This window comes from Vipera berus (genome assembly GCF_964194415.1).
Source record: "Vipera berus genome assembly, chromosome: 1".
Classification (NCBI taxonomy): domain Eukaryota; kingdom Metazoa; phylum Chordata; class Lepidosauria; order Squamata; family Viperidae; genus Vipera; species Vipera berus.
This window is the reverse complement of record NC_138202.1, coordinates 28,407,599-28,433,408: the sequence shown is the minus strand read 5'-3', so window position 1 is coordinate 28,433,408 and position 25,810 is coordinate 28,407,599. Positions and strand designations below refer to the sequence as shown.

General features: G+C 39.2%; 1 protein-coding gene across 1 annotated transcript; it reads left to right on the top strand.

Moving 5' to 3' along the window:
* LOC308659224 (homeobox protein SIX4-like) lies at window positions 1–19,230 on the top strand (the record flags this gene model as incomplete). Its single annotated transcript, XM_081312697.1, has 3 exons — window positions 1–947; window positions 10,562–11,262; window positions 18,428–19,230. Exons 1-3 carry the CDS (start codon window positions 28–30, stop codon window positions 19,228–19,230), a joined length of 2,424 nt encoding a protein of 807 aa, XP_081168823.1. The 5' UTR covers window positions 1–27.
* Window positions 19,231–25,810: the final 6,580 nt, after the last annotated feature.

The window sequence follows — 25,810 nt, the reverse complement described above, 5'->3', positions numbered from 1 at the left end:
AACACCAAACGCAGACCGGGGGGGAAGATGTCTTCTGCCTCTCCCACCACCGCGATTCCCAGCGTGGTGGCGACGATCAAGCAAGAGAACGTCTTGGAAATGTTCTGTGGCGGGGTGACGGAGAAGGTAACCTCGGACGGCTCGGCTCCCGCGTCTGCACCACCTTCTGGTCTTGCAGCGGCAGCTCCTTTTGCGAGGAAGGAAGAAGCCGGGGAAGAGGAGGACGAGGAAGAGGAGGAGGAAGCCGGTCGGGTTGTGGGTCAAGTTCTACTCCACTCGGAACTTTTGGTGCGGAATCCCGGGACCGTTGCCGCCGCGTCTCCCTTGTCCTCGGCTTCGCCTCGGTCGTCGTCCTCCTCCTCCTCCTCCTCGTCGTCTTCCACCTCGCCCCAGGCTTTGCTCGCTTTCTCCCCGGACCACGTCGCTTGCGTCTGCGAGGCTTTGCAGCAAGGCGGGAACCTCGACCGCCTGGCCCGGTTCTTGTGGTCCCTGCCCCAGAGCGACCTACTACGTGGCAACGAGAGCCTGCTGAAAGCCCGGGCGTTGGTGGCTTTCCACCAGGGGCTCTACGCGGAGCTCTACGGGATTTTGGAAAGCCACAGCTTCGACGCCGCCAACCACCCTCTCCTGCAGGAGCTCTGGTACAAGGCGCGCTACACCGAGGCGGAGAGGGCCCGCGGCCGAGCCCTGGGCGCCGTCGACAAGTACCGCCTGCGCAGGAAGTTCCCCCTGCCCCGCACCATCTGGGACGGCGAGGAGACGGTCTACTGCTTCAAGGAGAAGTCGCGCAATGCCCTCAAGGAGCTCTACAAGCAGAACCGCTACCCTTCCCCAGCCGAGAAGCGCAACTTGGCCAAGATCACCGGCCTCTCGCTCACCCAGGTCAGCAACTGGTTCAAAAACCGGCGGCAACGGGATCGCAACCCCGCGGAGCCGCAGTCCAAAAGGTGAGAGCCGCGTGTTCGCGGGAACGGCTCCCCGGAGCCTTTAACTTCCACGAGAGCGGAGCGGGGTGTGTGTGGGGGGGGGGGCGGCATGGCGGGAAGCAGAGCGGCGTCTGTTTCTGGAGATTCGCCGCGTAAATTCCGTCGAGAAAGGAAACTCACTGCACATGTTCAGAGACTCTTTACTTATGCTTTAAACGTTGGAACAAATTCTGTTGCTCCCTCCCAACAGTGACTCTGAAATGACCAGCACGGTTAGCAGATAGAATCATAGCGAGAGTGGGAAAGAGCCCCATCCTTTTCTGAGTTTAGTAAATTCGGTTTACATCCCCTACATCCCCATCCATTGCTTCTGGTATCTTCTCTACCATTTGATTTCTGGCTTTCCTTGGAGGGATAATCCTCCTTTGCTTATGCCATCTCTTCCTCTGCTGGCTTTCTGCCATCTGGGTCTGGATTTCAAAGTGCTTCCTATATATTCTTGGTAAACCTCACAACATCCCTGCAGTGCAGGACATCGTTATGATCCTTCCTGTATTGTTGGCTGAGGTTTCTGGAGTGCAAATTGCACACTCCTCAAGGCTTCCTATGGAATTTGGGGCCCTGGCAAGATTAAACAACATGGCTCCAAGGAAGGCACCTGGTTTGCTGCTTCTGCTGCTTTCCCAAACTCTTATCCTTGGGCCTCAATTCCTAGGCCTCCCGGCTGCCCTCCTGCTTTCTAACCTCCTGGTCTGGCTTTGTTTCTTTTCCACCAGAGCAATTTGCCTCAATCTAACACCTTGCCTCTTTCTTGCTCTTCCTGTTCCCCTCCCCTCTTGTCTGCCTTTCTCCCCTCTTCCCCCCTCCCTGGCCCTCTGTCCTTGCCTGGCTTTCATTCCTAACAAATATGGCGCTTACCTTCAGCAGCCCCTTTCTTCTTTCCTGTCTCCCACTTCCCAACAACCTTGCTTTTTCTTCTCCAAGTTTCTGCTTCTTAGTTGCTGGATTCAAGGAAGGGATTGTTGACTGCAAACAAAAAGGTTGTTTGATCCTTTAGACATAATTTTCTCCCCATCTTCTCTCACAATCTGTCTCCAAAATCTCCACCCCCATTTTTCAGCTCTGGTTTCTCCTTGTAATCTTCAAAAAAAAAAATCTATGCCTGGGGGCATAGCTTCCCCAGACTTTCTCAAACCTTCCTCTCCCTAATCCTCAAGAGTTCTTTGTAGCTCAGATTGGGTCTAGCGTTTATGCCTAAGATTTCTCCTCTTTCTGCAAAAATGGAAAACTTTGTACCCACTAGTGCTTTGTCCCAAGCACCTCATTGCCACGCTCTGCAATACAGCCTTATTCCCTGCTACGTCCAGACTAGTATTTTGGGTCTACCTCTGACAGAAGGAAGCCCTTTTCTCTAGGTCTTCAGCCTATCTTCTCTTTAACAGAGGTGAAAAATTCTGTTTCTTCCTAGGATGCTGCTGTGTAGGTCTGGAATATAAAGGATGCTTTATATACTTCCCTTTAATAAAAAAGAATGTCCTATTCCTTGACCTGCTTCTTTGTGTTTGGAGATTGTGAGGAAACTGTTTCCCCACACATTTTGTTTGACAGCGTTAATTATTTCCCCAGGTTTTATGTCACTGAGGGAGGGAAAAAAGTGAAATTTGAAGCTTGGCTAGTGAGCTATCTCCCTCCCTCCCTCCCTCCCCCCTTTTGGTTGATGCCTTGTTTGCTCTTCTTGTTGTGAAACTTGATTCTGTGCTGATTTGGATCAGGTTTATGTCCTCAGAAGATGGGAATGAGGTCTTCCCTACTTTATGATTCTAAGCAACCTGCCAGATGTCTTTTCAGCTGGCCTCTCCACTGGAGCCAGAGTCCTCTGGGGTTTCACATCATGCTGAGCCGTAATGAGGTTTGATAATTTATGGTGTGGCAGTGAATCCAGCAGTTGTGAATTTGCAAAGGAGGACTTGGCACAATTGGTTAATTCAGTCTTCCTTTGGGGAAATCTTACCTGTTACAGCTCTTATTTTCCAACTAAATTCATGGACATAATTCCTGATGCTGCAGAAATCCCTTCTGTAGCTCCAGGGAACTGCTTAGTTAGGGCCTTCCAAATGCTAACCTTTTAAAAGGAGAGAAAAGTTGTCTGACAAGAGGTCACCCCAGATAGTCATCTGTCTTGCAATAGCCAGGTGAGGTGACCTGCCTGTGCACAAGGTGCCTCCCTTCCTTTTTTCAGAGGGACTGGTTGAAGTCAGGAAAAGTTGCTGCCTGCTTTTTTTTTAAGCTTCAGAGACCTATTTTCAAATAAGGACACAAGTGTGCTGATCCAGCCCCTTTTTGCGTCCTTGGAGCAAAGGCATCAAATGCACAAATGGCAAGTGAGAAGTGGGGTGGAGGAGGGCCAGTCAGCAAACTGTAGCCAGGTAGAAAGTACAGAATACTGAAGGCATGTGTGGATGTTTGGACTTGCTACAGCTGCTAAAGAATAAAGGGGCTTGGGGAGGGAGTGTGTTATGTTATGAGATAATTACCTTCTGGGCCTTGCTGGGCTTTTGAAAACAGTTTTCCTTTGGTGGGTAAAATGATTATTAAGATCCCAGATCTTTTCTATTTTAAAAGGATCCTTGTTTTTTTTCTTTCCAAGCTTTCCGAAAGGAGCGTAAACCAGGGCCAAACTTTATTATGTAGTGTAACTGTAGGCTACATTGTATTTTTTTTCTCTTTTTATAAACATTTTTTTTTGTTTAGCTAGAGGCTGCCAGGTTGGGTTTGACTCATAGTAATTCCATAGACAAATGCTTGCCTTCCTGTCCTGTTCTTTGTAATAATTCCTTACTTTTCCAAGGGCATCTCTTTGATCCTTTCCATCGACTTTATCAGTTGTCTTCCCCTTCTGTTTCCATCAATATTGCCAAGCATAATTTTGTGTCCTGAAGAGTTCATTTAAAAAAATTAAACAATTTAAAATTGTTCAAATTAAATTAAATTTAAATTTAAATTCTGGCTAGCAAAGCTATTTATAGAGGTTGGGGCCAGTTTCAACTTGCTTTAGATCACAGTAGATGGTCTATCTACAGCAGGCATGTCCAACCCTTGTCCTACAGGCCCCATGCAGCCCTAGGCAACTGCGGTAGTAAGGTGGCCTCACAAGTTCATCAGCTTTTAATATTATGTGATTTATCTACATTAACTATATTATATATAGTTAATGCAGCCCAGACAAGCCAAAAGGTTGGACACCTAACCTCTACAGCATCTATCTATAAGCCCAATCAATTAACTGGTTCACTGATAGTACACTGACTGTAATGATCATCAGCCAATAACCGTTAGCTTGTGCACAAGGTCAAAGACACAGATTCTTTTTATGTAAAAGCATCACCTCTATGGCTGCAGCTCTGAAATTTAAAAAGAGTAAGCAATTATTATCCCTGAAACATATAATTTTGGTTCATGCACTGAGCAAAGGAATAATGTTATTCTATCAAACCTTATCAGTTGTGCTATGATCAGTTAACGTGATAGATAGATAGACCAAGTCAATAATACTTTGCATTCATAAAATAGTAAAAATATTAGCTATCCAGTTCATAGTGTGGTTTGTTGAATCATGATTTTTGATAAGCTACCACTGACTGGGTTCAGACATTCTGAATCATAACCAATAAATTAACAATTGCAATAATGGCAAATTAACCATTTAAATTTAAAATTAACAATTCTCAAAAGCTGAACCTCAAACTGATCTTTGTACATCATGCAAATGAACTGCTATGTTTATAACTGTCTTATTAATTGTGTTGTGTGGATATATATTCAATAAGCTTTGTGGCTGGATGGGAAATTCAACCTAGATTTCCCTGGTTTATTTTGGAGAAGTTTGTACAGTACAAGTGGCTAAAATAATGGTTGGCTAGTTTGTGGCTTTATGTATGTTGGAAATAAACCTGTATGATAAGTTTGTAGTTCTGAGAGTTCTTCAAACTCAGACAGCTGGATTAATTTAAACTATAGTTCACCTAACCATAGATTAATATGTTATATGAACATATCCACTGTAATCATGATAATTAACTGGCTCTTTTTGCCTTCCTTATAGAAATACGAACTGTTGCCCCTGTTCCTGTCTAAGAATAGACTGCTTTCAGCTGTTAGCAACATTCATGATATTATGAACTCTCTTGGAATACAACCAACTTCTCTCTTTCAAGAGAAGATACCTACTTATTTTGCAATGCATTAATTACTGCTTATGGGTTAATTTTTGTGTGTGACTAGTATACCAGTCCTTTTAAAAATCTTCCTTAGTCCTTTCTGTTAAGTGATTTCCAGGGGGGGAAAGGGTAGCTTCTTGTAGAGATGTCTATAAAATATCCTTTGTTATATCTGAAAGAATTGCATATATGAGAGTAATCAAACAGAAACAACCAATCCCTCTTTATTTGCAAGGCTATCCTCCCTCTGATCAGCTTCGACTACAATAACCTTTTTCTTCCACTCCCCTGCTGAGCTGTTTCTTCTTCCCTTGAGAAATACCCAGGATTGAAGGCAGCTAACACAATTTGGTCCTTCTCTCACAATGGTGGTAAATTCATCAGTTCAAGTTGCCATTAGTAGACTGTTGTGTCTGAGACCAACCACTGCCATTTGGGGCAACTTGATGAGCAGGATATTGCCTTACTACACATCACTAGATGTCTATTACGCTTATTACAGGAATGTCCTGGCTGCTGTTTTCCTTTGGTTACACATATTCAAAAAAAGGCTGTGACTTAATAGTAGAAGCAATTCTACTTAATATTAGAACAGAATGCTAGTTCCATATTCTGCCTTGGCGTCTCCTGATAGGCTGGGAAAGAGATCTTTTCTTCCTCCCCTTGATCCTAGAACAAGGGAAAACCTAGTAAAAACTGGCAGATGCAAAGTTGAGCAAAACAAAAACCACCTATTTCACAGAAGTTTTTTATTTAGTATTTATTTCTATTCCACCTTCATTAGTTTTATAAATAAGGCAGCGAAAATGCCTAACACTATTTTTTCCTCCTATTTTTCCCCACAACAACAACACTGTGAGGTGAGTTGGGCTGAGAGAAGGCAGTTGGTCCAAAATCAGCCAGCCAGCTTTCATGCCTAAAGCATGACTAGAACTCACACTCTTCTGGTTTTTAGCCTGGCGTCTTATCCGCTTGACCAAAAATGACTCTTGGTCATGCTGGATTTACACAATTTGCCATTGAGAGTTGTGATGATCTGGTTGTTTTTAAAAATACCTTCTTGTAGTTCTTAAAGGGACCAGATCAAATCACTGATCTAATTGAAGAACTGTTACCTTGAATATCTGTGTTAAATCTCCATTTATAGAAATTGTCCACTACTGATATTGCAGCATTGGTACCATTTCTGTAGGCTTTCTAAAAGCACCTGGACAATGAGACAGAAGGCAGAATGAAATGAACTTTGTTGTACTGTACACATGTGATATTTGACAAAGAGCACAAGCTGTGTATGCTGGACACTTCTTTCCATAGTGAATAGAAGAGCTGATAGATTTCACAATACTTGAAAGATTTGACTAGCATTGGAACCAATGCATTTAAAACTCTTTAGAATTTTTCTCCCTATGGGCAGGAAATTATCCGTCAACAATAGAGATACATGTGTGGCTGGGCATTAAATCCATTATCCCTACCAATCTATTATTTCTTTTTTCATACCATAATGGGATCTTAGTATTTTTGCATTTGACTTACTCTAATATTGGCAGAATATATATGGTGTTGCTAACTTTTACCTTACTTAATGGTAAGCTCAGAGTCAAACTGCAATAGTGCATTCTAACCACTGTGTCACCACGGCATAAATCAGCAATTTATTTTTGCTGATATACATAATAAGGTTTGCAAAGATCCAGCAACACTTTTGAATTTTGGAACAGCAGATCACTACAAGTTTTGAACAAGAATTACGGTGTATCACAACTTCTTTGGATTCTTAATCTCAGAAATCTTGATGAGCAGGCAGAATTAAATCATAGTTCCCTGAACAATAGGTAGAAGTGCTTCTGGAGGTATATGCTAATTTAAAACCTGTAGAATACAGTACAGTAGCAAGAAATGCTGTTTTCATTATGGAGTAGCAAGAAATGTATCCTAACATTCTAAAAATATAAAAGTGACTTTAAATCTTACTAAATTAAAGAAATAAAATTATTTATTTATTTTTGTTTACTGTATATCCAGAATTACTCTTTTTATCATTTTTGCCCCTGTGTGGAGATATGCATTCAGGAAACAGAGAAGAATGAAACCAAGCTGTATTACTTCATTTATTCATTTGTGTTATAAAATTATTTATCCTGAAAGGATGTGAAATGATTGGTATGTACATTCGTCAATTTTCTCAGCTTTCTGCCAGAGCAGAGGTTCACATTCTGATCCGGGCTGTGGATTGTTTATACTTTATTCAACAAATCACTATCCAGTGAATTTTTGCAAGTCATTAAGACATAACCCATGTCTTTTTGCAAATCAAAATTTCTGGATTCACATAGCATACAGTCAAAGCTAAACAAACCATAGTATGATTTATTACATCATGATTTATCAGTTTAGGTTCACACACTGCTTGATCATGTGACTAATTTAGTCTCGAGTTAGCCACATATTGTATGAATCCACCCATAGTGGATAATCCAACCACATAAAAATAAGTGCAACATACATTTTGTCAAGATTTTTAGTGAGGGAGAATGTCAGCTTATTCCTTTCATGAAAATTATCTCATGTAAAAGCTGCACACTGCGGTAATTAGAAACCTTTCAACACTGTTGAAAGAGTAATAATGATGCTTTGTCTTTGATGAAGATACTGTAGAAACACATTAAGAATGTTAATCTTCGCAGCTCTTTCTTTTCTTTGTACATATAAGCAAGTGGTCCATGTCTAATGTCTGAAGCTGATTATGAAGAAAGTCTTTCTTTTAAATGAACCTATTATCTAAATAGTTTGGATATAATCCAGTCAAAGTTAAGTGCTTTCAGGTTTTTATGGACCTCAGTGAGAGAGTTATGTATGTCCTTAAATCATTCCTTAAATCAGTGGAACTTGCAAAGTACTTAAATCAAACAATGTAAAAACCTGTTTTAATAGCCTTAGAAGAATAGGAATCTTCCCATGCATTTTAGTGTAAACTTTTAAAACTAGAAGTATAAATGGCATTTTAAAATATCAACCATGCTTGTATTCTAAAATAGTGATCAATCCTTTGAAGCTGTAGTATTATTTTATATGCAAACATTAGTTGAGAATTCCCTTTCTTTAACTTTTGGTCCAAATATCCATTTGTTTTTACTTGGTTGTAAGCCAGCTAGAGTCATCTCTAGGCGAGATGGGTAACATAGAAATTTAATAAATGTGTGTTGAAATTTCAAGGATATTCACAGCTTTGTATTTGCAAAGCTGTGGCTGCTACAGTGTAATTGTAGTCGGCCATGGTCAGGTGATTGTGATTTCCAACACTCTCTGCCAGCTTCCCATAAACAAGAGCAATGGGAAAGCCCGCAGGAAGTCACTTTTGTTCTCACTGCTTTTTTGCCTACCCATGGTCATTCTGTTTATCTGTTTAGCTAAATTGGCTTTCTAGTATATATTTCATTAGGTTTGCATTAAATATATTGTCCTAAAAATATGACCTAGACATGTTTTAGTTTCTGAAATTAATATAACTTGAATATAATACCTGGAAAAGTGCAGATTCTGCTCTATTTTAAATGAAATGTTTTATCCCAAAACACGTGGGAGGGACTTTGTTGCTTCAATGTGTCCAGAGTAAAGCTTTACCCAACTTAAAGGAATCTTATTCGACCAGTTGTATGGATTTTAGCCAATTCACGGATTGATTAACTAAATTTCCATATGAATCAAAAGGATGACACTTTATTTCATCATCTTTTAAATCCACCTAAATTGGAGACTATGATAGTGTGGGAAGGGACCATTTACACTATCAAATCCAACTACCTGCTTGGTTCAAGAATCCAAGAATCTCTGACAAATGGCTGTCTAGCTTCTGCCCTTGAAAGGCTGGCCACCATTCCTTTGGTGGGGAATTGGTTCAGCTATATAACTGTTTCTAACTATTGGACATTTTTTCTGATAATCACAATTTGTCTTTCTATAATTTAAAACTATTTTTAATCTTGAACATTGGAACAATAAGGAATAAGTAGTCCGCCTGCCCTATGTGTGTCTTCATGTCCTGCTTGATGTTAGCAAAGCATTCCTAGATTTTTCATTCTCTGTCTTCATAAGCCTTTGTTTCTAATTCTCTCATCTTCTTGTTGTCTTTCTCTGAATTATGCAGTATTCTATGCATAATTATGCTATGTCCAGAAGTGGACATAGTACTCAAGGTAAAAAATTTAATGGTTAATTTCAGGGTCCTGAATTATCAAAGTTCCCTAAAAACCATGTGACATTTTTTTTGTTCTTCTATGACAATTATTCTTGCATTCTTTTCTAATCTTAAATACTATATATTATTGAATAAATTCCCCTTAAAGGATAGTTATTTTCTGCTGTAGCAGAATATTTTGTTCTATAGCACCAATTACATGACGTGTTGCAAATGGCCATACTATAAGTTTATAGAAAGGCAAGCATGATAGGTCTATGAATTTACATGAAGAAAAAAATAGTAATATTTCCATTGGCTTTAAAAAGGGGGGGGGGAATGATGAGAATCTCAGGAAGGAGACCAATGACGTTAGCAAGAGGGTATACTAAAAGTCTAACATAAAATTTGCTTTTCCCATAGTATTGGCCAATATCTTAATTGGGCTTTTCATCACAACACCAAGAGATGTTTCCTGGTCAATCCCTTACTCATACATTAGTAAATAAGAAAATGTAAGATTAGTGACTGCTACAAGTATAATTTTATGTGACTGTGACTGTGCCATTTTGATTCCCATTCCCCTTATTTTGATTATCTAAATTGGAGTTTCTTTTGAAGTTCTAAGTAAGTCACTTTGCATACAGTGGTGTGAACCTCTGTATAACGTACTTACTGTATGGAATTCTGCTATAAAGGTGTAATTTTGGGTGCAAGAATATGGAAGTAATGCTTGCTTGCTTGCTTCTTTGTTTTTTTTATCTCTGAGTAGGCACGCCTCACCAAGTGGCAGTAACTGACTGATGTTGCCTGGGCTTGGAAGCTAAAGTGGCTCAGACCTGGTTAATATCATCAGGAAGCATCAGCATTGTAGGCTAGACTGGGAAGTGACAAACATGCTGGAAGAAAGCAATGTGAACCCATTTCTATATTGTCGCTAAGAAAACCTATATGGATATTTGCATTTGGTCACTAAGAATCAAAGAATTTGGAGTCTTTTTGTTTGCCTTAGAAATATACAGGATGGTAGTACCATGATTGGGAAATTTTTATTTAATTTTTCTTCTCATATGCAGCTTACACATGGAAAACTGGAATCCTCATAGGGACTAATCTAGTGCTTTTTTTCTTTGATCTGTTAATTTTCTGCGGGTACAATAATTGTTTCTCCCATCAGTAAAGTGTTGGAATCCAGTGAAGATACCACATCAATTTACTGTTGCTTCTCTCTTGATTTGTAGTGAGTCGGATGGTAACCCCAGCACAGAAGATGAATCCAGCAAGGGGCAAGAGGACTTGTCTCCACGTTCCCTAGCAAGCACCTCCGATGGCGGCACCAGCTTAAGCCTTCCTAGCCCAATGGAGCAAGTATATATGCAGCAACTTGGAAACTCCAAAATATCTTTAAGCTCTTCAGGAGTTTTACTGAATGGAAACCTAATGCCTCCCAATCCATCTGTTTTTCTTAATGGTACTTCTTTCATTCAGGGCCCCAATGGTCTCCTCCTCAATGGTCTCAGTGTGGGAACTTCTCAGGCAGTATCAAGTCCACTCAAAACATCACCCAACACTTTGAGCAATGGAGTCTCTATGGGTGACATGTTAGTCCCTTCTGCAGAAGATGTGAAAGACTTCAAAATCCTCCAGACTTCTCTGTCCAATTCCATTGCACCATCAACACCCACAACAACATACAGCCCCAATTCTGGGCCTGCCTCTTTCCCAGGCTTGACACCAAGCATGGAAGTAAAGAGGGAAGAAAGCGAAGAAGCAATAGCATCGCAAGACAGTGGCTCAGTAGTCACTTTTACCACTCCAATCCAAATCAACCAATATGGTGTTGTCCAAATCCCTAATTCAGCAAACAGTGGCCAGTTACTTAATGGAGGCCTCAGTTTTTCCCCAGTGCAGCTTCCCCCAGTATCAGCAGCAACTTCTCGAGGTAAAAACCCTTCACTGTATTAAATTATTGCTTTTATGTTGTGAAATTAAGAATGTTGGAGATATGTAACATGCTCCTTGTGTACAAAAGGAGCCTTTCCATGACCAGAAGACACTTTGACCTGCTGGAGACTTGTACTGATGGGAAAACACCCAAATCCAGCGAAACAGGTTTTTAGATGGCTAGTGATGGAGAGTCAATGAAAATTCAAACTTTTTCCCATATCAGCAGGCTTCAGCAAATTATGATGTACACTATTTTTCATTTGCTTGTTTTGGCTGTAGGACTAGCTTTGTTTTTGAGTAGAGGGAGCCATATAGATTACAGTTCAGCCCTACGTAGCCTGCTGCTCTTAGGTGTGGCAAAAGATACTGTCCAAGAGAGTAAATCTTTGGTTTAACAGATTTCATTTTTACACTGGGTGTAGTTTCTGTTTGGATACCTGATCAAAATAACAAAGCCCATTGTATTCAATGTAATTTGAGTGATTCCTCTCAATGTTTGTCATTTGCATTAACTTATATAACGCACATCATTATTACCCAGGACATTAATTCATGCAAATAATATAAAGCCAGGTTTAATGTGATTCTCTTTCTTCTACAAACCTTCATTAATACGAGGTTTTACTGTATATTATTTGTTAAACGTTAAATGTCATTTCTGCCAGTACACAATATTTAATGTGTACTAACATTTTTATTATTTTTTAATAACTGGAAAATTGCACCTTACACATTTGAAATGTGTAAATACTGACATTCAGTCTACTACATATTGTACTTTCATATTTGGGAAGTGTGAATTTGATAGGGATATATTAAAATGTAAAGCAAATAATTTATAGAGTTATCACACATAATATTTATAACTATGCATGATGGGGCAGTATAATAATCCTTCCATTGCATGCCCATGTTTGATCACAAAAGAGCTGGACAGGATCAGACCTCATTAGTACTTGGATAGGAGATTATCAGATGAAGATTAGATTGGGAAATTGAAAAAAAAAATATCCTGGAAGAAAATAATCACTGACCACTTATGTAATGTTGCCAAGAAAGTAACAGAGACAACCTGTAACTGCTAGTAGTAGTAGTAGGTTTTACTTTAATCCTTGACAGAGGAGATTTTAGCCAGGATGGTCTGGATAGCACACCAGTTTGCTATTACTATACAATCCTATTTGGTAATGTTTCATTATTTTTAAGTGATCATGCTTTTAGGTGAGTATAAAATTACAGTATAATCATTATACTGAGATTCCTAATTGACATTGGCTTATGTATCATTCATATATAATGTCTTATTTGAGAGCCAGTCCAGGAAGTCACCAGGAATCAATGCTGACTCAAAGGCGTGCACGCACACACACACACACACACACACACACACACACACAGAGAGAGAGAGAGAGAGAGAGAGAGAGAGAGAGAGAGAATTATCCCCTGGAGATGACTTCTAAGCTCTAATATTCCCTATGAACAGCTGAAGCACACTCATGCGTATGCAGTTAGTATTTGCATTTATTCACTACTTTACATAACCCTGTGCTTGATAATAATGGAGAAAGGTAAACTATGTACTATGTACTACTAATGTCCAGCACTACCTCTTGTAAATCTCACCAACCTCTCTGTTTTCTGAAACCTCACTGAGATTTGCATATGTTCATATTTATCTTCTTCTTTTACATATCATGGCTGACTGTTCTTGAGCTTTAACAAGTATCACATATTGGTAGTGTTTACTGTCCTATCCCATGTTAGGGGAGTAAGCCATACACCTCTGTCATGCCTATGTGTTTAATATATCAGGAGAGCAGTGTTTAAGATGAAGATCCATGACTTTATTCCCCACATCAGTTGTGGTTTTAAGCTCTCATACTTTTGGCCAAGGTCAAAGCAAGAACTGGATGGAAAGGACATTTTCCCATATGCTGCTAGACCATGAAAACATGACTAAATAGTTCCCACTTCACCATTAATCTGTAAAAATATCTTGAAGGTATTCAGAAAAAAACAATTTAACTCATAATCTGTATTTTTATAGAACATAGAATCGTAGGGCTGAAAGGGAACTCGGAGGTCCAACCCCCCCACTCGAGGCAGGATTTGTACCTTGTGGCCTTCCAGAGACACTGAATTGTTGCCTTCAGCAATTATGAGAATTAGTTAGAATTGAATTACAATTCCCACCAACTCTCATAATTGCTAGGAGTACTAATTCAGCAACATCCTCAAGGCTGCCATAGGTGATCCATGGGCTTTGCACAAATAGACAAAAGCCTGCAAGAAAAGTATGATTGACTTTTTTGAGATCTATCTGTATTTTGAACATTAGAATCACAACTAGATTGATGACCTATATTTTCATTGATCAGGAACTATGTGGTTGATTGCAGAGTTAGCTGGATGTTTAGGCTAGAAGTGGCATTTTTGTCCACCTATCAAGTTCTTCCCAAGGGCCTGGGATAGGCAGATGTTGTTTAGTAATATTAAATGTATTGTTGCAGGATGTAAGTTCCAAGTACAGCTTATTATTACTATTATTTATCCCACTCTGTGTGTCTGTGTCTGTGTCTCTCTGTGTGTGTCTGTGTAGAACAACTCAAGGTGGCAAACAAGGTTGTGCTGAAAGAGAACACCTGGCCCAAAGTTATCCAGCCAGCTTTCTTGCCTAAGGGATGCCTAGAACTCAGAGACTTCTGGTTTCTAAGCCAGTACCTTAACCACTACATTGACCTAGATTGTAAAGGAAATCCAAAGGTCAGCTTCTAGAAATGCTGATAAATCAGCAGTAGGACCCATGTTTTGTATGCAAAAGGTCTTCTGGCCTCTTCATCTAGAAGAATCATGAAGAAATCATGGGGTTTTTTGCTTGAAAGTTTGAAGACTTTTTGCTACTCGGAGTAGATTATATTACCTACATCAGCATTTCTTAACCTTGGGAATCCCAGAATTCTCAGCAAGCAATGATAATTATTTGATCTTTGCCTCTACTGTAACAATGGAGAACTTGTTACCTGCTATAGACTTATTGAGCTTCACCAATCCTAGTCTATTCCAGGTAGAGAAATGTAAACCTGCAGGAGGAAGGAATGTAGGAAAGGCAACTTTTCTATCGTTCCTTGTACAATTTGGAAAACAAATCAACTTCTTTTAATTCTTCTACTTTTTTCATATTTTTTAGGCCTGCACAATGCTATTCCTTGATATCACAGCTGCTATAATTAAGTAACTTTCAGGGGATTATATTGTCCTTTCCGTTACTATTTTATCAATTCAATATAATATTGAATATAATTTAATTATATATTACAAGAAGCCAACAGTTTCATATATCCAGTCTTCATAGTTCATCTTCATAGGAGAATAAATTATCAGTTTCATTATTTGATAAAAGATCTTAACTTTTGTTGTTGTTGTTAGTTGCAAAGTCGTGTCCGACCCATCGCGACCCCATGGACAACGTTCCTCCAGGCCTTCCTGTCCTCTACCATCTTCTGGAGTCCACTTAGGTTCACGCCTACTGCTTAAGTGACTCCATCCAGCCACCTCATTCTCTATTGTCCCCTCCTTCGACTGCCCTCAACCTTTCCCAGCATTAGGCTCTTCTCCAGTGAGTCCTTCCTTCTCATCAGGTGGCCAAAGTATTTGAGTTTCAACTTCAGAATCTGGCCTTCTAAAGAGCAGTCAGGGTTGATCTTCTCTAGGACTGATCGTCTTGCAGTCCAAGGGACTCACGGGAGTCTTCTCCAGCACCATAGTTCAAAGGGTTCAATTCTTTGGTGCTTAGCCTTTCTTATGGTCCAGCTTTCACTGCCATACATTGCAACTGGGAAGACCATAGCCTTGACTATACACACTTTTGTTGACAGGGTGATGTCTCTGCTTTTTAGTGTGCTGTCTAGATTTGCCATGGCTTTCCCCCCAGGAGCAAGCATCTTATAATTTCTTGGCTGCAGTCCCCATCTGCGGTGATCTTAGAGGAAAATAAAATCTGTCACTACCTTCATTTCTTCCCCATCTATTTGCCAGGAATTGAGAGGGTGGATGCCGTGGTCTTGGTTTTCTTAATGTTTAGTTTCAACCCAACTTTTGCACTCTTCTTCACTCACAACAAGAGGCTCTTTAGTTCTTCACTTTCTGCCATTAGAGTGGTATCATCTGCATATCTTAGGTTGTTGATATTTCTCCCGGCAATCTTAATTCCAACTTTTGATTCATCTAGCCATGCCTTTCTCATGATGTGCTCTGCATATAAGTTAAACCGGCAGGGCGACAGTATACAGCCTTGCCAGACTCCTTTCCCAATTTTGAACCAATCAGTGGTTCTGTGTTCAGTTCTCACTGTTGCTTCTTGATCCGCATATAGATTTCTCAAGAGACAAATAAAATGGTCTGGTATGCCCATCTCTTTAAGGACTTGCCAGAGTTTGTTATGATCCACACAATCAAAGGCTTTAGCATAGTCAATGAAGCAGAAGTAGATGTTTTTCTGGAACTCTCTAGCTTTCTCCATGATCCAGCTTATGTTGGCAATTTGATCTCTAGTTCCTCTGCCTCTTCGAAATCCTGCCTGTACTTCTGGTAGTTCTCGATCCACATACTGCTGGAGTCTAACTTGTAGGATTTTAAGCATAACTTTACTAGCATGTGAAATGAGTGCAATGGTGCGAAAGTTTGAACATTCTTTGGCACTGCCTTTCTTTGGAATTGGAATGTAAACTGATCTTTTCCAATCCTGTGGCCACTGTTGAGTTTTCCAAATTTGCTGGCAAATTGAGTGTAGCACTTTTACTGCATCGTCTTTTAAGATTTTGAATAGCTCAGCTGGAATACTGTCACCTCCACTAGCTTTGTTGTTGCTCAGCTTTCCTAAGGCCCATTTCATTTCACATTCTAGGTCTAGGATGTCTGGCTCGAGGTCAGTGACCACCTCATCGTGGTTATCAGGGACGTTAAGCTCATTCTTGTATAGTTCTTCTGTGTAAGTTTGCCACCTCTTCTTAATCTCTTCTGCCTCTGTTAGGTCTCTGCCATTTTGGTCCTTAATCATGCCCAGTTTTGCATGAAATGTTCACTTCATCTCTCCAATTTTCTTGAAGAGATCTCTAGTCTTCCCTATTCTATTGTTTTCTTCTATTTCTTTGCACTGTTCATTTAAGAAGGCATTCTTATCTCTTCTAACTATTCTCTGGAATTCTGCATTCAATTGGGCGTATCTTTCTTTTTCTCCCTTGCCTTTCGCTTCCCTCCTGTCCTCAGCTATTTGCAAAGCTTCCTCAGACAGCCATTTTGCTTTCTTGCATTTCTTTTTCTTTGGGATGGTTTTAGTTGCTACTTCTTGTACAATGTTGCGAACCTCCGTCCATAGTTCTTCAGGCACTCTGTCTATCAGATCTAATTCCTTAAATCTATTTGTCACCTCTACTGTATATTCGTCAGGGATATGATTTAGTTCATACCTGAGTGGCCTAGTGCTTTTCCCTACTTTCTTCAGTTTAAGCCTAAATTTTGCAATGAGAAGCTCGTGGTCTGAGCCACAGTCAGCTCCTGGTCTTGTTTTTACTGACTGTATAGAGCTTCTCCATCTTTGGCTGCAGAGCACATAGTCAATCTGATTTATGTGTTGACCGTCTGGTGATGTCCATGTGTAGAGCCGTCTCTTGGGTTGTTGGAAAAGAGTATTTGCTATGACTATCGTATTCTCTTGACAAAATTCTATCAGCCTGTGCCCTGCTTCATTTCGTACTCCAAGGCCAAACTTGCCTGTTATTCCGGTTATCTTTTGGCTTCCTACTTTAGCATTGCAATCCCCCATGATAATAAGTACATCATTTTTTGGTGTTAGTTCTATAAGGTGCTGTAGGGCTTCATAGAACCGGTCAATTTCATCCTCTTCAGCACCGGTGGTTGGGACATAGACTTGGACTACTGTGATATTGAATGGTTTGCCTTGGATTCGAACTGAGATCATTCTGTCATTTTGGGTATTGTATCCCAGTATTGCTTTTCCTATTCTTTTATTGACTATGAAGGCTACTCCATTTCTTCTGAGGAATTCTTGCCTGCAGTAGTATACCTGATGGTCATCTGAATTAAATTCACCCATTCCTGTCCATTTTAGTTCGCTGATTCCTAAGATGTGGATGTTCAGTCTTGTCATCTCTTGTTTGACCACGTCCAGCTTGCCTTGATTCATGGATCTTACATTCCAGGTTCCTATGGAGAAAAAATCTTTACAGCATCGGACTTTCCTTTCACCACCAGACACATCCACAGCTGAGCGTCCTTTCAGCTTTGGCCCAGTCGCTTCATTCTTTCTGGCGCTACTAGTACTAGCCCTCTGTTCTTCCCCAGTAGCATATTGGACACTTTCCTACCTGAGGGGCTCATCTTCCAGCGTCATATCTTTTTTCCTTTTGGTACTGTCCATGGGGTTTTCATGGCAAAGATACTGGAGTGGGTTGCCATTTCCTTCTCCAGTGGATCACATTTTGTCAGAACTCTTTTATTAGAGTAGAATTTGCATTCTGGTGTATTGTCAAAACTAATATGACTGCAGCTCACACAATCACTGTGTGCTTGTGTGTATCAATACTGTATACTTTTCATAATTTAAAAAACACATCAAAGGGTCAGAAAAACAATTTCTGAAATTGAATTAAGTATCACAATTTCGTTATTCACTGCATTTGGTCAAAACCACCATGAATGGAGAGAAATGCCTTTCATATGGTGAGAAAGCTCTCTGTTGATCTTTACATTTTATATAGTTTCAAGGATAACATATGCTTGTTTATTAAATGTATATGCCAACAAATTCATATGGAGTCATGGTGGCATATAATAAAAATGAAACATCAGTAGAACAATTTCCATAAAATATGGTCAACCATAAATATTAAAATAGCCAGTGGTCACACCTCAAAATGAAAACCACTTAAGGCTTAGAATTTTATGTGAATAGCAAAAAAATCTCCTTTTTAAATAGACATTATTGGATGGAAGTTTTGTTTTAAAACCATGGGGGAGATGAAAATTCAACTCTTAATTTAATTTGATGCTCTGATTGAGTAAGAAACCTACAACTCTTAATTTTACACTGTGCCTTTAAAACTTTCTCTTGTTTTTATTTGTTTGTTTCTCTCCCACCACAGGTAGTGTTTCCATTAACCAAGGTACAACAAGCAATGGCACATTTACTACTGACTCTACAACAGCACAACAAGGGAAAGTGTTTTTCAGCTCTCTTGCTCCCAGCACTGTGGTGTACACCATCCCAAACACCAGCCAGGCAGTTGAGCCGGTGAAACAGGAAGGACTGGAAACAAGCCTGGTGTTTTCTCAAGTCATGCCCCTTGGTCAAAATGCCCAACTTCATGCTAGTCTACCTTCAGACAACTTACCCAATGGGGTCCTCCAGCCAGGAGGAGCCTCCTCCTTAGTTAACGTGACTATATCGCATAACTTTTCTCTTGGACCACCTTCTCTTTTAAATGCAGAAGAACTCAACTCAGCCATTTCTGAGAGCCCACCAATGCAACCCTCCACCACAAGTGGAGCGACTGTTGTTTCCATTAGTAATGCAAACTATGCAACACTTCAGAACTGCTCCCTCATCAGTAGCCACGACCTGGTGTCCATTTCTCCGATGCAGCCAGCGCTAACGGGGATCAGTGGGGTAGCAAGCAATGACATTGGATCCCACCTCTCTTTGCAAGGACATCCCCATTTCACTCGAGAACAGCGGCTGATCCTGCAATCCATTCCCACTCTAAAGGAAAACTTTTTATCTGATTCAGAAAGCAGATCAGGAAGCAGTTCGGTGATGCTGGATTCCAAAAACAAGTATGTTACTAGCAATATAGTCGATGCACTCTGTGAAGAACTGGGGACAGACAAGAAACAGCTGGCTAAACTCCAGACAGTACAGATGGAAGAAGATATGCAAGACTTGTAAAAAAAAACCCTTAAGATTAATAATCTTGTATTTGCATTTCAGTAGAGAAATCTCTTCCTTTGAAGGCTAGAAGCACAGCAGTGAATTTTTTTTCCCCATAGGCATATAGAACAATAAAAAATGCATAATTGAAGAAGAATCCAGTTTACTAAAAGGAGGTCTTCACTAAGAATACAAAGTTGCCATGCAAAGTTTGCATGAATGCTAACTTTTGTTATAGCCTGATCAAAAGGAATTATACATGGCTGGAAGGGAAATGTCAGTCAAATATGAGATGGTTTGGCTTACCCAAGTAGCTTCTTTGGCAGGGAGAGCTTCAAAGTAATTTCAGAATGTTTATTAACCAATAGCTATTGGTTAGGAACAAGATTATCTTTCTAAAAAGACTGGAACTAAAAGACAAAATGCATACTGTTTTGGGGTCTAGATTCAATTTTACTTACAGATGGTGGGCATTGAGAAAGTGATATTTCAGTTTTCAACTTCAAAGGAGTACTTTAGGCAATACCTCACAAGCTACTGTTACCTTCTTTTGCGAGCACAATTGCAAATACTCTCTTTGGTGTGTGTGTGTGTGTGTGTGTGTGTGTGTGTGTGTGTATGTGTGTGTTGTTAAAAGTTTTCCACCAGAATATTAATGTTCTGCATTCTCAATTTTTATAGTTTTTGAAATAGTGCAAGTTTTCTTTGTCTGATTTGGACTGGTGGGGGAGAGGAAGAAAACATTTTGCCACTTGAAATTATGCAACCCAGAATCCTTGGCTCTGCCACCTATGTAAATATTGTTTTAATTGTGCTAATGAGAATTGTTTTTATTAGTAGGATGATTCTATTTATAATCATTGGTGTCCATTTTATCATTTGAGATATGAGCAGTTTAATTTATTTTTTCTTTCTGTATTTTTGAACAGGAAATTATTTCTGCCTAATTTTAAAGATTTCTTTCCCTGATAAAGCTTCATTAATTGATTTTCTTTCCTTTTTTTGGTAACAATTTGGACTAGTCTTATGTTTGGCCATGAACAAATGCATTTATAGATTTTAGAACAAACCCTCATGAAAGTTACTTACGTTTTAGCTTTAGATAATTTACATGGTTTGAGAATGGCTGCTAATTGGTTCTTTTTTCTTTTCTTTTTTAATCCTATGTGCCTTTCTTCCTAGTGGCCTTAAATCCTTGTTCTAACCAGCACAGCTGTTAAGCAGTGAAAGAGTCTGCCTAGAACAGTAATAAATTCCTCCTTGGTGGAGGTTTTCAAACAGGCTGGATAGTTATCCTCCAAAGATGAGTTAATTGAATCCTATACTGAAGGGAGGGTTGGACTAGATCAGACATGTCAAACTCACAACGTCATGTGACATCGCAAGATATATGCCAGCAATGGGGTGGGTGTGGCTTCCGGATGACACATCCGGCTCGCAGGCCAGCAGTTTGACACCCCTGGACTAGATGATCCAGAAGGTCCCTTCCACATATATTCTATGATTCATCATAGGAAAAGAAAAATCTGTCTGGCAGCAGTCAAAACAGTGGTCCTAATTCCTTTACATATGCAAGATTCCCTTGAAAACTCCATTGCTCTGATAAACAAGGGATGAGATTTCCATACTAGTAGATGTGAAATAAATGCAGGATACCTCTGACAGATGGTATGTTGCCTATAAATATTCAAAGTATGTTCCCTTCTTCCTCCATATTCCACCCCCAACTTGTTGAATTGCAATGGTTTGGCAAAAAGAGTTTATGCTGCCATTCATTCAGCCTTTCTGCATGTAGGACGTGCCTAGAGGTCTAAGAAAGAATGACTGCCATATCCCAAACTCAAATCTCTTGCTTCATCACTTTGAAGGTAATAGGAACCCTTGAGAATCTTTTCTTTTGGGGAAAATCCATTTTGGTTAAAAGAATCTCAGATGTATGAAATATCAAAAGAAATGCTAAATCATTCTGTATTGCTAGAAGTTAAATTTCAGATACACAATGCTGGTAGTATTTTAGTATATTGGATTTGGGTAAAAATCAGTGATATAACTAAATGTAACTCCTCTGACTGAGTGCTTTTTATGATAGTGATCATGCATAAAAGCATTCTCCCAATCTCATTTCTAACTTGTCTCTTTTTGCAATATACCAAAGATGAAGAAGAATGATCTAGTCAGGTTATCTCAAGAACCTCTGAAGAAATAGAACAAGTACTTTCCAAATCCACCATATAGCAAAACCCCGAAAGATATCAGGCTACAGTATTTGTTTTAAGTCCTTCTTCACTCTTGTTTTATTTAATGAGGTCAAAAAAGATTGCCTTACTAGCTTTTAACAAGCGTGGATTACCAGTTAGTGCAATTCCCATCAATTGAAAAATCTTATCTTTCAGGAAAGGCTGATAGAATGTGCATACATTGGAAGGAAGCTTTTGAGGTATGAATGAGTACCACCATGTAGTTGTCTTCTTGAGTTATTCAATACACACATACTTGGATCTCTCATGTTTATTGCTTTTCCTGCACACAGAAAAAATAAGTTTCATGGCTAGTTTGATTTGGCAGAGAAATTACTTTCCTATCAATGTCTAGTTTTCAAACACAAAATGGTATAATCTACACAGGATTCTGCTGCATATGTAAGTGCTCTGCTTAAGTTGCTGAAATGTAGAGATCCATCTTAAATGAATAAGACAGTAGGTTAAGTGGTTGCACCCAAGACTGTCCTGAAGAAAAGCATCTCTGGCTACTTTTATTTAAAAGAATACAGTAGCTGCAAAACGGGGGGCTGGGGGGTGATGGTGTAGTAGATATAATTGCTCCGATCAGTAGTATACTACCAGAGAGAGGCTGAGCCACATAGTTAATTGATCATCTGTTCTGAGAAGAGTAAGTTGTCCTTCTGTAGGTGATCTAAATTAATAGTATCCAAGTCTGGTACTTTAAAGAGATTCACATTGTTTCTGTAGTAATATAGAAAACTGCTTAGCAGAATTGTGGAACTCATAGGCCTGTAATTCAGAAAGATTATCATTTCCACTTTAGCAGCTCTTCCTATTCAGAAATCAGGATAGCTTCCCAGGATTTAAAAGAATCTATTTAAAGGAAAAGCAAACTTATGAATTGCTGATTCCCACAACCATTTTTGAAGTGAAAAAATGTATTAGGTAGCAGGCTACTTTGCTGGGAAATTGCCCACAGGATGGATTGTTCCTCTCGGAAATCTGCATGTGTTTTCCGATTGCTATGAATGCATCCTAGGAACTACGATAAAAGAAACCAAACAGGTTTTAAATTCCCAACTTGAAATAATTGTCTTGAAAAAACAGGGATCCAGTTTCAAAAGCACTAAGGTCCTCTCCAAATGTGGCATTTCCACCACATCTCCCCACCAATGTGCTTGCATGTTGCCTTCAATACTGTTGGGCCGACGAATTTCTGGTTTAGCAGTGGCACTGCAAATATTCTTGCCTTGGCCCAGCTCTCTTCCTTTCCCATCTGAGGTTAAAAAGACATCAGGCCACAGCACTGTTTCCCTGTCTTTGTAACATAAGGGGGGAACCAACTTATGAACGCATACCTGTGAAGTTAGGAAGCGTGTTGGGGAGTGTGTTGGCTGAACACAGGTTTCTGCATCCACCAGTTCCTTAGCTGAAGAGGATACAAGAGCTGTTCAACTGAAAAAATCATAGGGCTCTATGAATTGGTTTGTGATGGTTTGGAGGTGATCATGATGACTCTGGAGAAAGGCTCTGTGATAAATGATAAATGTCTTGGTTTCATGTATGCATGCTACTTTTTTCCAGGTTAAACACTAAATCATTTTGACTGCTTTTTATAATTTCTGTTTGTAACAATTATGTATCCAAAAATAAACATCCCATCATCCAAACCAGTGGTTCCCAACCTTTCCTTCACCATGGACCGCCTTTAAATACCTTTTGTAGCCGCAGACCCCCAGGACCTAACTCAAGATTTAAATCATAACATTTTTTCAAGCCTTTGTGGACCCCCTGTGACACATTGTGTGCCCCCCCAGGGGTCTGTGGACTACAGGTTGAGAACCACTGATCTAAACAGTTAGAAAACCCATTCATTCTTTTTACATGTTGATGGATGCATAAATCTATCTATACCAGGGGTAGGCAACCTCGGCTCTTTTATGACTCATGGACTTCAACTCCCAGAATTCCTGAGTCAGCTGACTCAGGAATTCTGGGAGTTGAAGTCCATGAGTCATAAAAGAGCTGAGGTTGCCTACCCCTGATCTATACTATATGAAAAACTGGAAGGAATTGGGTGACATGACAAAAATTGACCTTTGAATCATATTTTGTTCTAGAATCTCTCCAGTATACAATATTTTAATTCCCATTCAAGCTACTCCCATATGATGTCAGGGTCATCAAAAATTACTTGGAATAAGTGTTTCACAACTCACAGGAGCATAGCAGATCTCGGCTATTCATTAAAGCTATCTTACCTCTTTTCCAGCCTTCCAGGTAAGGATGAATAAAAGATGACACTTTTTAAACAGCGAAAACTTATTGGGACACCTAAATAGTCACATTTTGCCAGACTTGTGTTGACACCTAAAACAGTTGAGTTTTTTTTATTGTATAATGTATTTTCTCTGTTATATTTTGCCCAAATGAAAAAGAAAAATTGAACAATTTTGGAATTCTGCAGCAAAGATATCAATAGAGTTGGAAGGAGCCATTTGGAACATCAATCCCAATCCTATGTTTAGTACAGAGATCCGGATTAAAATATCCCTGACAAATGTCTATTCAGCCTCTGCTTTGACTAATCCTTCCTTGATAATAGGAATCAATATTTTTTCTACTATGAAAACAGAATTGTTGAACATGTTCAGTAAATTTCTCATTCTCTGATCTTTCTTAGTGCCTTTCTCTAAATCTGTTCCAGTTTATCTAAATCCTTTATAAAGTATGGTGCCCAGAACTGGGGACATTAAGATATGTTGACCAATGCAAAATAAAGAAAAACTGTCAGCTCTTAATTTGGAAACTTTATTCTTTTGATTCGGCCTACAAGGGCCTTTTGTTTTCTTTGTAGTAATATCAAACAATTGTCTCATAGTGTTTCTTATCAATTGTAATTTCAAGGTTTTTCTCACAAATAATATTGCCAATACTACACATTTCATTTCTGCTTTGTCTTTACTTCTGTTACATTTCATTCTGTTGTTTTCGGGCTCATTTCTCTAACTTTTTCAGATTATTTTGAAATTTGGGGGGGGGTTGAAGGATATTAGCTTTTTTCTGCAACCTACTATTGTGTCATCTACAAATTTAACAAGCACCACCATCTCATCATCCAAGCCATTCATAAAAGTATTGAACAGTTGAGGGCCCAGTGTGATGCCTGTGGAATCCTATTCAGCTCCCTTCAGTTTAATGTGGTTTGCTAGTAAAGAATGTAAGTTATCCTTTGATCATTATGTATATCTCATAGTAACCAGCCTTCAGTAAATGGCTATTGTCCAACTTACTACAAGTAAGCAAGAAACTGTGGGAGGAATAAAGCAGTCTTTCTTTGCTGTTATCAGGAGAATGCATGTTACTCGAGGTAGTGAAGGTTTTGAACTATGCCTAAGCTGTTTCTGCAGTTCATCACTCAGCAGTCATATCTTAAAAGGATAGATTGACATATGTTTTTTTAAATTTCTTGTAATATTTTAATAACTTAATTTTTTACTTCTCAACTTAAGAAAGAAAAGCATGTAAATATTTCAGTCTTTGGCATTCAGCTTGGACAGGGTCCATTTGTTGTCCACAATTGTATGCTTGGAGCAAAACTTATTTTGGTAAATCAGTATGGTTTTGATTGTGCCTTATGACAAAAGAAGAAAATTACATGGAATGTAGATGTTAGGAGGCAAGGGTGTTGCTGCACTGTTAAGGAATGATATATTGCATTTCTGGAGAGATTGCTGTGCTTTGCTCCCAAACCAAAGAGATTGGAAAATATGTATGTATGTTATACTGAATAGAGCAGTGTATCTCAACCTTCACAACTTTAAGATGTGGTTAGGATTTGAAGACCACGTATCTTCAAGTTGTCCCGGTTGAGAAACACTGATGTAGAAGTTTGTGCCTGGAAAATTGTGTTCTTGTTTGTTTGTATTCTAAAATGTGAAGTTATTTTTCTAAACAATATATACTGAATAAACTTTATATTTATAACTGGCTTGTGTTGCTATTTTCCATGGTAAAGCAGAACATCTGCTTTCTTAAAGAAGCTCTTTGCGGGATCAACTCTTATACAACAGTTTCTTCTGAGAAAAATGAGCAAGAGAAATTGTTCACCAAAAATGTTTGTATTTGTCTGCTGTTCTGCAGAACAACAATAGTATAATCTGCTGGGTGTCAAAAGTTATTAGATCATTTATTGCAGCATTTTTAATTGTTCTTATAGAAACACTTCTCACAGCAGTTATCTACTACAAATCTCTGATATATTCTCCCGAGTTCTGATCTGTACATGTCTAAAAACAAGCAACTTCAAAAAAAGAAATAAAAAATCTTGTAAGTTGGAAAACAATACATTTTCTCTGAGAAATATACAAAGTACT